At 46.1% G+C, this 14,968-nt stretch overlaps 1 protein-coding gene across 5 annotated transcripts in view; it reads left to right on the plus strand.

Moving 5' to 3' along the window:
* LOC106584532 (RNA-binding Raly-like protein) overlaps nt 1-14,968 on the plus strand; it is a 76,036-nt gene that overhangs the window by 15,104 nt on the left and 45,964 nt on the right. For all 5 annotated transcript variants that reach the window (XM_045706055.1, XM_045706056.1, XM_014169936.2 and 2 more), the window contains one exon: nt 2,257-2,332. In XM_045706055.1, the coding sequence (XP_045562011.1) occupies nt 2,257-2,332 (76 nt within the window). The remainder of the gene's footprint in view (nt 1-2,256; nt 2,333-14,968) is intronic.

A 14,968-nucleotide genomic window follows, 5' to 3' on the forward strand; every position in this document is an offset into this window, starting at 1 on the left:
ATTGGTATTATATACTGTATGTTTATTGTGCCTGAACTTTAGGTGAGAAGTCTTATCCTTTGATACTAACACATATTCCATGCGCAGATACCTGACAACATCTGATCAAGGATGCTTGACTATCTGTGCAATAAAAGGGGTGCCTCGTAGTACACTGACTGAAGCATGTCTAGAATGTAGTTTGTGTGTGTGTGGGTGAGAGGTTGGTGAGCTGAGGTGATTGAAGAGGCTATGTAGATAAGTATCTGCCAAGATGGCAGGAATTGATCAGATTCTGCAGCTTGGGTCAAAGTAAATGAAGCCTCTGTCACTCACACACTGAGAAGGACAGATGTGTGTGTGAGTGAGTGACCCTTGTGTAGTGGATGTAAACTCGCCCGCAGCACGTTAGAAGTTGTGCAGAAGGTTGCTGCTCAGGGCATCCCAGCTCAGGGCAAAACAGAATTTCCTTACAATGGATCTGTGACCCCCCATCCACAGTTGGGCTCTGTCCGGTTAAAGGGAGGAGGTTAAAGGGGGGTGAATGTAGTTTTGTGTTGTGCAAAAGGTTGCTATTTCGATCTCCGCTTTGGGCAGAACAGAATGCACTCTATTACACTTGCAAAATACAATTGATTTCCACATTATCATATTGCTTATTGCTTATCTTTAGGGGGTTTAGTAGCCTGTACGTATGACGATTCAGCCTACTAATATAGTTGAATCATATTATAATAGACAGCCACCATTCGATTTACCACTCATATACACCTGCTGTTATTTTCTTCTAACCACAATTACTACCCTACCAAGCAAAAAGGCAGTAACTGCTCATTTGGACAAGTATCCTGCCTCGATTGTATTATGTTTTGGAGAACATGGGGGTCATGTTATCAGTAACTGCATAAAGTTACTGTGAAACCAAGGTAAATAAATCAGTTTTTCTCAGTTCCATGCTCTGTGGAACTGCCTTTTTGCTTGGTAGGGCAGAATACATAAATGTCTCTATATAATTAATAATCACAGTGCATAATATACACTGAGTGTACAAAACATTAGGAACACCTGCTCTTCAATGGCAGACTGACCACGTGAATCCAAGTGAAAGCTATGATCCCTTATTGATGTCACCTGTTCAATCCACTTTAATCAGTGTAGATGAAGAATTGGGCCAATACTGCACGTTTTTGTCCAAAAGGCAGGCTCAATGTCTCCATATAATTAATAACCACAGTGCATTATATATATTATCTCATCTCCCTCTCTCTCTCCTCCTTCTGTGCTATATGTTTCCCAACAATACAAGGGAATAATAAATAAATAACCCTAATCATTCAGTCAATGATGCGCAATTACCCATTACCAAGCTGTGAGCATTCCCGTGACCTGACAGCGATATCGATCTCCGGGGTTGGGCGATTAAAAGTGCCATGGCAGCAGCTAACAGATGGCAGGCAATGGTGCTCATAAACCCTGCACTAAAACAGTAATGCACCACAAACAGAAGAGTGCCTTTCTGTCATAAACAAGGCTGTCATGGGGTGTCATTTCTGTAAGGGTGGGCTTTGGGCCGCTGCCAGAGTCTGATGTATAGTACGACTGCTGTTTAACACTGTGTGCTGTGCCGGAGTCTGATTTACGACTGCTATTCAACATTGGGCTGTGTGCTGCTGCCTGCCATTTGGACAGAGATGTGCAGTCCTAAGTAGATAGTTGAGACCTAAGTAGATATCAATGTCAAACTATCAAATTCTAACAATAAACATTTATACTGCAATGTGTATGTTTGATTGAATTCCACCTTTTGTTTGGACTGACGAGATGCTGGACGGACAGGTAGGGCAACAGGGAGGAAGTAGAGAGAGGGCCGGCTGCCTGTCAGTCAGGCCCCTGGGTGAAGGTGAGGGAGTATGGAGCGCTATAGTGTCAGTAGAAAAAAAATAAAGGAAGTACGGTGTCCCATGCCCTTTGAGAGAGAGAGAACACTGCATTGACAGACAGGTACATGTTGGAAGGAATGAAGCAACACAACTGTGAGAGGCTATTAATTTGACTCTGGCAGACGGAGGGCAATTAGGCTCACAGTCCTCTCTTTAATTTGTCCTTCTGGGAGTGTGTGTGTGTGCGTGCATCTGGCAGCCCACTCTGCTCACCTGTCCAACTCTATTCCAGTTTCCTCAGGGGTTTGCTTTACGAGGTCACAGCTGTCCTAACACCTGACATTACTAAACCTCTAAATTAATGTGACTTTATAGCCGTCGTTGTATTGTGTTTCAGATAGGACCATGACTGGGGAACTGAGGACAAGCCGCCCAAAGACGGGAACCAAGAGACCCAGCAGTGAGGCCTACAGGCGAGTCAAGGTTCAGCCTCATTAAGGGCATTAACCACACAACTACCACATTCCCTTATAGCCTTTACTGCTATGGGGTCATTCCATGAAATTAGTGCCTTTGATATTTTAAGTATAAATTGTTCACCAACATTGAATCGTAAAAGCCTGTTATATTAAATGAGGCGCCCTTTAATATAGACCACATGGAGAATTCAATCAATCAGATTATGAATATTAATAAAGTTTTTTTTTTTACATGTACAATATATATATATTTTTGTATATATTTTCCTTTATTATTTTATCCTAACCCTACCATCCCTCCCCTAATTGGAGTAAACTCATGGACAACAACTCTTAGGCTTCTACTTCCAGCTTATACATACTATATACATTTTACAGACACAGTATATTTTACAATAGTTGTCTTTTGTTTGTTTTTAGTCCCATCCTTCAACTCCACTCAACCCCTCCCATCTCTCTGAACAGTGATCACCATCAAGTTTTGATTTCTATTTGCCATATATTTTTCAACTGTGCTGTGATGTTTCACAAAAGTTCTGAACCTTTCTATTCTCATAGATTCTACATATTGTAAATTAAAGATAAACATTTTTACTAAGAGTATTATTATATTATTGATCGATTGACTATGACTTTTAAATCACCCAGCAGTGCTAGCTCCAGGAAAATGTTGCAATTCTTCAGCCGTTCCTAAACCTGCGACCAAAAACAAGCTACATACCTTATGGACAGTACCAAAACAAATGATCTAATGATTCTGTCTCTTCGAGCTGAGATGGCTGTATCCTCCATATATACAACATTATATTGGTTGCAAGAATTTTGTATAATAATTGAAATTTAAAAAGTCAGAGATTTGAATCAAGCATTCTTTTGTGTAACAGTTCATAAACCATGTGCCATGGAATCGGCACATTGAAAATCTCTTCCTGACTATTTTGCAATCTATATGACACAGCTGTAAATGTTTTGGTCCTTAAATGGAACTGGTATACCTTTTAATTTATTACAATTTTCTTCAGCCAATTTTGGTCTTTAATGCATGGCCGACAGACAAGTTCCTTACTTTTTCCCCCTTCCACTTGCCTCTTCCATTTTTGCGGTAATGCTGCAATTAGTTGGTTATAATTTGGTGTAGAGCAGACATTTCCATATTTTTTTAATAAAGTCTTACTAGCACCAAAATTCAGCATTTTGACATGCCCCTCCGTTGACCCTCTGTGACTTCAAGGAAGATTTTAACCCACTCAACCCCAAGATTTTCACCATCATTGTTAAACCCTAGTTATTTTGTTTCTTTGAGAAAGTCATTTCTGAAGATTATTATTTATTTCAAGTGAATAGTGATTCACATACGCTATATATACAAAAGTATGTGGACACCCCTTCAAATTAGTGGATTCGGCTATTTCTGACTCACCTGTTGCTGACAGGTGTATAAAATCAAGTACGCAGCCATGCAATCTCCATAACAAACATTGGCAATATAATGGCCTTATTGAAGAGCTCAGTGTCTTTCAATGTGGCACCGTCATAGGGTGCCACTTTTCCAACAAGTGTTTTTCCCTTTTTGGGGGGGGTGTGTACTTTTTTGCCCCGATTTCAGTTCGTCAAATTTCAACCCTGCTAGAGCTGCCCCGGTTGCCAATCACCATATAAAGTCCACAGAAAAAGAAGAAGAAATTACTAGAAGACAACTTTGTTTTCCCCCCTTTTTTTTTGGTGTGTACTTTTTTGTCCCGAAGTCAGTTCGTCAAATTTCTACCCTGCTAGAGCAGCCCCAGTCAACTGTAAGTGCTGTTATTGTGAAGTGGAAACGTCTAGGGGCAACAACGGCTCAGTCTCGAAGTGACAGGCCACACAAGCTCACAGAATGGGACTGCCGAGTGCTGAAGCGCATAGCACATAAAAATCGTCTGTCCTCGGTTGCAACACTTACTACTGAGTTCCAAACTGCCTCTAGAAGCAACATCAGCACAATAACTATTTGTTGGGAGTGTCAAAGTAGTTCTGCAGGAGGGGTGAAGTCAGGCGCAGGAGACTTAGGTACGTGAAACACGTTTAATGAAGAATGCAAGTCCAAAGAACCGAACCGACAAGGCTGGGTAAAAATAATTCCAAAGCAAGACAAACACAGTCTAGGAATGTAGCGGGACGCAGTCCAGCAACCCTAATGCCAAAACGCGTAACGTATTCTTAAGGACAAGAAAAAATAATCCCCCAACCTACAACAACAGACACGAAACAATCCCGCACAACCCCCACACACAAAACAGACAGACTGAATACCCCACTAATTACTAAACACAAAACAGGTGCTACCCTAACCAGACATTACTAAACGAAAACAGAAAAGGAAATCGGTGGCAGCTAGTAAGCCGGCGACGACGACCGCCGAGCGCCGCCCGAACGGGGAGAGGCGCCACCTGTGGACGTTGTGACAGGGTTTCCATGTCTGAGCGGGCGCACCCAAGCCTAAGATCACCCTGCGCAATGCCAAGCTGCGGCTGAAGTGGTGTAAATCTTGCCCCCATTGGACTATGGAGCAGTGTAAACGCATTCTCTGGAGGGATGAATCACGCTTCACCATCTGGCAGTCCTAAAGACGAATCTGGGTTTGGTGGATGCCAGGAGAAAGCTACCTGCCCCAATGCATAGTGCCAACTGTAAAGTTTGATGGAGGAGGAATAATGGTCTGGGGCTGTTTTTCATGGTTCGGGTTAGACCCCTTAGTTCCAGTGAAGGGAGATCTTAACACTACAGCATACATTGACATTCTAGACGATTCTGTACTTCCAACTTTGTGGCACAGTTTCTGGAAGGTCCTTTCCTGTTTGAGCATGACAATGCCCCCGTGCACAAAGCGAGGTCCATACAGAAATAGTTTGTCAAAATCAGTGTGAAAGAACTTGACTGGCCTGGACAGAGCCCTGACCTCAACCCCATCAAACAACTTTGGGATGAATTGGAACATTGACTGCGAGCCAGGCCTAATCACTGAACATCAGTGCCGACCTCACTAATGCTCTTGTGGCTGAATGGAAGCAAGCCCCCGCAGCAATGTTTCAACATCTAGTGGAAAGCCTTCCCAGAAGAGTGGAGGCTGTTATAGCAGCAAAGGGGGGACCAACTCCATTTTAATGCCCATGATTTTGGAATGAGATGTTCGACGAGCAGGTGTCCACATACTTTTGTTAATGTAGTGTACATCTGTTCCTTTTTTTAATATGGTGAAACTATTCCTTTTAAAATATTTTTTTCATTTCATTGAACATCTATCTAATAATTAAATCCTAGTGTAAAAGCAGGTGAGCTTGTTTTGGGCATTTGCTGGTGTTTTGTAGTGGAGAACTGAGTGTAACACTCCACTGAAGTGTTATCTGTGAAATAATTGTCAGAATAGAGAACACACGATTTTGTGTGACTCAAAATGGGTCAAAATTCTACAAACTTGGTTCCATTTTTGACTCTTGACGCGCTGCAAGTCCCGCCTCTCCCATCTCCTCATTGGTTTTTAGGAGCATATACCCACGTGGGCGATTGAAAAATGAACTGAGGTTCACACTACAATCCAGTGGTGGTGGTAATGCACCTTAAAGTTGGTTGCCTATCACCATATAAAGTCCACAGAAGAAGAAGAAGAAGAAATTACTAGAAGCTAACTATGTTTTCCCATAAAAAAAATTTGGTGTGTACTTTTTCCCCCCGATTTTGTGATATCCAATTGGTAGCTACAGTCTTGTCCCATCGCTGCAACTCCCCTACGGAGATGCGAAGGTCGAGAGCCATGCGTCCTCCGAAACACGACCATGTCAAGCCGCACTGCTCACTTAACCCGGAAGCCAGCCACACCCATGTGTCAGAGGTAACACAGTACGGTCAGCATGCATGCGCCCGGCCTAACACAAGGATTGGACAAGGACATCCCGGCCGGCCAAACCTTCCCCTAACCCAGACGATGCTGAGCCAATTGTGCACCGCCTCATGGATGTCCCAGACACGGCCAGCTGCGACACAGCCTGGGATCGAACCCAGGTCTGTAGTGACGCCTCTAGCACTGCGATGCAGTGCCTTAGACCGCTGTGCCACTCAGAAGGCCCTAGGTTTCCCCTTTTATCTGTGAAATAATTGTCGGAGTAGAGAACACACGATTTTGTGTGACTCAAAATGTGTCAAAATTCTACAAAGATCCAGAAAAAGGACCTTGTGCATTTCAGGTAAAATAACTACCTGCATCTGGTGTGGATGGACAAAATCAACATGCGTGCGATGGCGCATGAGCGTACCTGGTCTAGTCAGCATGTTACAGAGAGCGCGTTGTTTTGAGAGAGGAGAGGAGCAGAGAGGAAGAGCTTCTTTATTCTATTTCCCCTACTGTACCATACCATATTCATTGATTATGCGTTAGTACAATAGCTTTGGTCCAGTTTTTCTTAAGTACTCTTAAATTGTTGCTAGTGTTTGTACTAAAATATCCTCTAAATTACACGTTGCTTTTGCTTACATAGTGAATAAAGTCAATGTAGATAGCTTGCTAGCTAGAGTTTCTGCTTGCTAGTAGCTCCTTGACTTCATAAATCTTAGTAAAATCACTTGTGATGTCTAGTGGAGGCCATATGCAGCCAAAATTAACTTTATTTCTCATTATTTCAATTCACAAGATAGAATGATCGCGCAACGCGTCAGCCTTCAAAAATGTAACCTCTACAATTCATGAGCTTGGACGCTGGCATTGGACGTGATGAAACGTGAGTGCAGTATAGCAGCTTTCATTGATTTCAAAGGAAGCAGTCCCTCAACTGCTGATGTCTGACGGCAATGTCGGACGCCTGAAGACTATAGCATAGCAGTGCCGTAACATGTCAACCCCGTTACCCATAGATAAATATTTTAACAATTAAACATTTTTGTGAAGCTTTCATTTGCCTCACCCTGTTGCACACAACACACTTCCATTCCCCCTGTCAGAAGGGGATTCATGGCTGATTTAAGATGAAATCGTCAACCCTGTTATGGTCAACCTTGTTACTTTATTTCAAACTTAGTATGCACTTACTGTAGTTATTTGTTCATTTAAAAACATATTGAGATGGGAAAACTTGATTTTTATGAAGTTGAATATGTGCTCTTTATGGCAGAATGTGAAATCCTTTAAAAAAATGTTACACTCAAAAGGCACCAAATTGGTGGAACGACCCTATAACTCATAGTGAAAGAACCATCTCCCAATTATGTCTAGACTTAGACAATGGATAAGTAGTTTAAAACATGTCTGTTCTTATTTGAGGAAAGGAGAGCCTCTGTCATTTCTCAATAGCAGTAGCAGTTTGTTGTTAAAGCAGTAGTTACCACAGTGTTATTGTTGTAGTATTCACTGTTACTTCACTACACGTTTGGCCTTGCTGAATGTGACCCCATAATCTGTCTGTACACTCCAGGAGCAGCTGCTGCAGAGGAATGCCTTTGTCAGAATCATTCAGTAAATCCCAGCCCACAGCTGGTTTATACTAGGTCTAATGACGTGTTTAAAGTGGCAATCCTAAAGTTTGCATCTAAACACAGCTAGCCAACTGCTACCGTTGCTGTTGCTACTGCTGTTGCTACTGCTGTTGCTACTGCTGTTGCTGCTACTGTTGCTACTGCTGTTGCTGCTACTGTTGCTACTGCTGTTGCTGCTACTGTGGTTACTGCTGTTGCTGCGACTGTTGCTACTGCTGTTGCTGCTACTGTGGTTACTGCTGTTGCTGCTACTGTTGCTACTGCTGCTACTGTGGTTACTGCTGTTGCTGCTACTGTTGCTACTGCAGTTGTTGCTTCTGCTATGGTTGCTGCTACTGTTGCTACTGCAGTTGTTGCTTCTACTATGGTTGCTGCTACGGTTGCTGCGACTGTTGCTACTGCTATAGTTGCTTCTACCATGGTTGTTGCTACGGTTGCTGCGACTGTTGCTACTGCAGTTGTTGCTTCTGCTATGGTTGCTGCTACTGTTGCTACTGCAGTTGTTGCTTCTACTATGGTTGTTGCTGCGACTGTTGCTACTGCAGTTGTTGCTTCTACTATGGTTGTTGCTGCGACTGTTGCTACTGCAGTTGTTGCTTCTACTATGGTTGCTGCTACGGTTGCTGCTACTGTTGCTGCTGCAGTTGTTCCTACTGTTTCTCCTACTGTTGCTTCTGCAGTTCTTGCTTCTGCTATGGTTGCTGCTACTGTTGCTTCTGCAGTTCTTGCTTCTGCTATGGTTGCTGCTACTGTTGCTGCTACTGTTGCTACTGCAGTTGTTCCTACTGTTGCTTCTGCAGTTCTTGCTTCTGCTATGGTTGCTGCTATTGTTGCTACTGCAGTTGTTCCTACTGTTGCTCCTACTGTTGCTTCTGCAGTTCTTGCTTCTGCTATGGTTGCTGCTACTGTTGCTACTGCAGTTGTTCCTACTGTTGCTTCTGCAGTTCTTGCTTCTGCTATGGTTGCTGCTACTGTTGCTAATGCAGTTGTTCCTATTGTTGCTCCTACTGTTGCTACTGCTATTGCAGTTGTTGCTTCTGCTATGGTTGCTGCAACTGTTGCTACTGCAGTTGTTGCTTCTGCTACGGTTGCTATGGTTTCTGCTACTGTTGCTGTTACGGCCTGGCTACACTATAGCCATAAGTGCGTCCTGCATTGCCATCAGCCGTCAGCTGTTGAAGAAATGCTTCCTTTGAAATCAATGAAAGCTGCTTCACTGCCCGTGTTGCACTCGCGTTGCGTCACGTCTAACGGCAGCGTCCAAGCTCAATAATCGCAGAGGTTCCTTTCTATCTTGTGATAGTAATTCTATCTTGTGAATTGAAATAATGAGAAATAAAGTATATTTTGGTTGCATATGGTCTCCACTAGACACCACTGGTTATTTTACTAACATTTATGAAGTCCAGTATAGCAGCTTTCATTGATTTCAAAGGAACCATTCCCTCAACGGCTGATGTCTGACGGCAACGCTGGACGCCTGATGGCTGTAGTGTAGCAGGGCCATTATAGTGGAGCTGAAGTGTTATAGTGGAGCTGAAGTGTTGCTGCTGCTGGAAAAACCAACAGAAATGAAATGTATCACTATCGCTGCAAGCAGACAAAGGATTAGGGTGTTTTTGAAAATGTGATTATTCTTTGAAACTGTTATGGTGTGTGACCTATGCAGACCTAATTACAGCCCCACGATAGCAGCCTCTACTCTTATGATTAAAATCTCACCATCACATCCTCTCTAGATGTTTTGTTGGCCTGTAACGCTGGTTTAAAACAGCCATGCTACTGTGCACTATTCTTTGGTGCAATGTCTCCACGTTTACATGTTTGGTTCTTGTAATGGGGCATAGTTCGTTTTCATTAGATGGGAGGAGAGACAACAGGCAGAGAAGAGCAGGCTGAGTGAGGCATGGACGCCCATACAGCTGCTGGGTGATGCAGTACAGTACTCCCTCCGTTTCTCCATTCCTCTCTCCCTGTTTGTCAGCACCTTGGCTCCCCTCATCCTCTCCTCCTCTCTCCTCCTCCCCCTCCCTTCCCCCCCTCTTCCCTTCTCCTTCTCCCCTTCTCCTCCTACCTACCTGCACCTCTACCGCACACTGCCGCACTCCATTAAAATCCAGGTAGCAGGTAATAGACCCTATCAGATATTTATGTAGTTGGTGCTGTATGTTAACTATTATAAACTGGGTGTTTCAAATGCTGATTGGCTGAAAGCCGTGGTATATCAGACCGTATACCACGGGTATGACAAAACATGTATTTGTACTGTTCTAATTGCATTTGTAACCAGCTTATAACAGCAAAAAGGCACCTCGGGGGTTTGTGGTATATGGCCAATATACCAAGGCTAAGGGCTGTATCCAGGCACTCTGTGTTGCGTCGTGGGTAAAAATAGCCCTTAGCCGTGGTGTATTGGCCATATACAACATCCCCCCCGTGCATTATTGCTTAAATATACATGGGTTCTAACTTGAAAAATGATTTGTTAGTTTACAATTGCACAATTTATGCTACCTGCATATTAAAACCAGGAAGACTGCCGTAAATGCCCGAACACAAGATTGTAATTTTGACGACTCACATGCTGACCACACCGCTTGCGTCGCAAAATAAATGTACACATACATGTTATTCAATCATTGCATCTACACTGCTCGCATGCGCCAACGAGCGTCTGCGTTGTCAAGCGCTAAAATAGAAGTCAGTTCTATTTGTGATGCTGAACGCGGTGCAGGTCCTGCCTCTCCCATCTCCTCATTGGTTTATAGAAGCATATAACCACGTGCCATCTCCTCATTGGTTATACCCACGTGGGTGATTGAAAGAGGAACTGAGGTCTTTCGGTCAGTTGTGGTAATTCACCTTATTATGAAAGTTAGATGCCAATCGCCATATAAAGTCCAAAGAAGAAAAAGCCTAGAAGGAGGAGAGATGACTAGAAACGGTTGACCGTCTAATGTGTGGATTAATTGTCGGAGTAGAGGACCTTGTGCATTTCAGGTAAAATAACAACTGAACGTTTATGTCCCAGGACAAATTAGCTAGCAACTGCAAGCTAGCTAGCTAAATTGCTATAAATGTTTAATGCTTTTCGACCTGTCCCCAAATTAATATTTGTTGATTCAAGATGGCGTAGCAGTCAGACGTCTTTGTCCTGTCGTGTCCCTTGTATATATCTTTTTATATATTTTTCTTCGCATATCTTTTAAAAATATTTTCCTAAACCTCAACTTCTAAATACTCTCCTGCAACCCGCCTCACCCAGTGTGGCGTGGATCAGTTTTTTTTGAAAGTATTTCTATTTACTTCGGATCTGGAATCCCTCAACTGAAGCTAGTCAGCTAACTAGCTACCAGCTATCAGTCAGCAAAACACTGCTAGCGGTCATCAGCTAACCTTTAGCTCGGAAAGCTCTCGCCAGTTCGTACAATCGTGACTCAAACCAGAGCGTAACGGACCTATTTTTTTCTCTCCATATCCCCGGATTCCTACCGCAAACTCTGAAAAGTCAGGTCTGTACCCAAACAATTTGAGCTTCTACTTCTAAAAATTCACCTTTCCAGAAACAAGTCTCTCACTGTTGTCGCTTGCTATAGACCACCCTCTGCCCCAGCTGTGCCCTCGACACCATATGTGAATTGAATGCCCCCCATCTATCTTCTGAGCTCGTGCTACTAGGTGACCTAAACTGGGACATGCTTAACACCCCGGCCATCCAACAATCTAAGCTTGATGCCCTCAATCTCACACAAATTATCAATGAACCTACCAGGTACAGCCCCAAATCCGTAAACACAGCCACCCTCATAGATACCATCCTAACTAACTCGCCCTCCAAATACACCTCTGCTGTTTTCAATCAAGATCTCAGCGATCACTGCCTCATTGCCTGCATCCGTAATGGGTCTGCGATCAAACGACCACCCCTCATCACTGTCAAACGCTTCCTAAAACACTTCTGCGAGCAGGCCTTTCTAATAGACCTGGCCGGAGTATCCTGGAATGACATTGACCTCATCCCGTCAGTAGAGGATGCCTGGATATTCTTTAAAAGTGCCTTCCTCACCATCTTAAATAAGCATGCCCCATTAAATTTTTATTTTAACTACGAATAGATATAGTCCTTGGTTCACTCCAGACCTGTCTGCCCTTGACCAGCACAAAAACATCCTGTGGCGTTCTGCATTAGCATCGAATAGCCCCCGTGATATGCAACTTTTCAGGGAAGTTAGGAACCAATATACACAGGCAGTTAGGAAAGCTAAGGCTAGCTTTTTCAAACAGAAATGTGCATCCTGTAGTACAAACTAAAAAAAGTTCTGGGACACTGTAAAGTCCATGGAGAATAAGAGCACCTCCTCCCAGCTGTCCACTGCTCTGAGGCTAGGAAACACTGTCACCACCGATAAATCCACTATAATTGAGAATTTCAATAAACATTTGTCTATGGCTGGCCATGCTTTCCACCTGGCTACCCCTACCCCGGTCAAATGCCTGGCACCCTCCACAGCAACTCGCCCAAGCCCCCACCATTTCTCCTTCACCCAAATCCAGATAGTTGATGTTCTGAAAGAGCTGCAAAATCTGGACCCCTACAAATCAGCCGGGCTAGACAATCTGGACCCTCTCTTTCTAAAATGATCTGCCGAAATTGTTGCAACCCCTATTACTAGCCTGTTCAACCTCTCTTTTGTATCGTCTGAGATTCCCAAAGACTGGAAAGCTGCCGCGGTCATCCCCCCCCCCCCTTCAAAGGGGGTGACACTCTAGACCCAAACTGCTACAGACCTATATCTATCCTCCCTTGTCTTTCTAAGGTCTTCGAAAGCCAAGTTAACAAACAGATTACCGACCATTTCGAATCCCACCATACCTTCTCCGCTATGCAATCTGGATTCAGAGCTGGTCATGGGTGCACCTCAGCCATGCTCAAGGTCCTAAACGATATCATAACCGCCATCGATAAGAGACATTACTGTGCAGCCGTATTTATCGACCTGGCCAAGGCTTTCGTCTCTGTCAATCACCACATTCTTATTCGCAGACTCGACAGCTTTGGTTTCTCAAATGATTGCCTCGCCTAGTTTACCAACTACTTCTCTGATAGAGTTCAGTGTGTCAAATAGGAGGGCCTGTTGTCTGGACCTCTGGCAGTCTCTATGGGGGTGCCGCAGGGTTCAATTCTCGGGCCGACTCTCTTCTCTGTATACATCAATGATGTCGCTCTTGCTGCTGGTGATTCTCTGATCCACCTCTACGCAGACGACACCATTCTGTATACTTCTGGCCCCTCTTTGGATACTGTGTTAACTAACATCCAGACGAGCTTCAATGCCATACAACTCTCCTTCCGTGGCCTCCAACTGCTCTTAAATGCAAGAAAAACGAATTGCATGCTATTCAACTGATCACTGCCCGCACCTGCCCGCCCGCACCTGCCAGCGGGACTGGACGAGAACCAAGGGCTCTCTATGGTCAGGGTGTGACTGTACCCCCCCCAAAAGGTGCGGACTCCGGCTGCAAAACCTGAAACCAAATGGGGAGGGTAGGAGGGGTTGACTAGTGTCGGTGGCGGCTCCGGTGCGGGTCGCTGCCCCCGCCCAGACCCCGGATCCGGCCATGGCGCCGGGCTGAACGTCGTGCCTGGGTTGGGCATCGGCGCAGAGGAAGGCTCCGGCCTTGGAGCGGTACTGGATGCCGTGCCTGGACTGGGCACTGGCGCAGAGGAGGGCTCCGGCCATGGCGCTGGGTTGGACACCGTGCCTGGACTGCGCACCGGCGCAGAGGAACGCTCTGGCCATGGATCTGGGTTGACCGCCGTGCCTGGACTGGGCACCGGCGCAGAGGAAGGCTCCGGCCTTGGAGCGGGACTGGACGCCGGCTCAGAGGAAGGCTCCTGCCATGGAGCTGGGTTGACCGCTGTGCCTGGACTGGGCACCGACGCAGAGGAAGGGCTCCGGCCTTGGAGCGGGACTGGACGCTGTGCCTGGACTGGGCAGCGGCACAGAGGAAGGCTCCTGCCATGGAGCAGGACTAGACGCCATGCCTGGACTGGGCACCGGCGCAGAGGAAGGCTCCTGCCAAGAAGCGGGACTGGACGCCGTGCCTGGACTATACGGACCGTTGACCGTCACTGGAAGCTCTGGGCCGTTGACCGTCACTGGAAGCTCCGGGCCGTTGACCGTCACTGGAAGCTCTGGGCCGTTGACCGTCACTGGAAGCTCTGGGCCGTTGACCGTCATTTGAGGCTCCGGGCCATTGACCGTCGCTGGAAGCTCCAGACCGTTGACTGTCACTGGAAGCTCCAGGCTGTGAACCGTCGCTGGAAGCTCCGGACTGTGAACCGTCGCTGGAGGCTCCGGACTGTGAACCGTCACTGGAAGCTCTGGACTGTAAACCGTTGCTGGAGGTTCCGGGCTGTAGAGGCGTACTGGAGGCCTAGTGCATGGAGCCGGCACAGGACGTACCGGACTGGGGAGGCGCACTGGAGGCCTGGTGCGTGGAGCTGGCACAGGTGGTACCAGACTGGTGACACACACTTCAGGGTGAGTGCGGGGAGCTGGCACAGAACGTACCGGACTGGGGAGGCGCACTGGAGGCCTGGTGTGTGGATCCGGCACAGGTGTCACCGGACTGGTGACAAGCACTTCCGGGAGGATGCGGGGAGCTGGCCCATGAAGCACCAGACTGCTGACAGGATCTTCAGGTCGAATGTTGTGCAGAACACACCTGACCAACATCTCTGTCATCTCTCTCTCTCCCAACTTCTCCATTGCCTCCCTGACGGTTTCTGGCTCTTCAGGACTAGTGTGGGGATCTGGCACAGGACGTACCGGACTGGAGAGGCGCACTGGAGGCCTGGTGCGTGGAGCCGGCACAGGTTTCACCGGACTAATGACGCGCTCCTCCAAATGCCTGTGTTGCCGCATACTCCGAGCACACCCCTCTCTCCGGTATCCTTCCTCACACTGTTCCATCGACTCCAAGGCGGGCTCTGGCACTCCCCACTGCTCAGTCGACCACCCCTTGTGCCCCCCCCCCCCCAAAAAAAACATCTTGGGTTTTCTGTGGCCGCGGTCCCCGGCGTCGTCGCTGTCCTTCCTGCATCCTCTGCGACTCCAGCCAAGGAAG

Source organism: Salmo salar, chromosome ssa23 (genome assembly GCF_905237065.1).
Source record: "Salmo salar chromosome ssa23, Ssal_v3.1, whole genome shotgun sequence".
In the NCBI taxonomy this organism is placed as follows: Eukaryota; Metazoa; Chordata; class Actinopteri; order Salmoniformes; family Salmonidae; genus Salmo; species Salmo salar.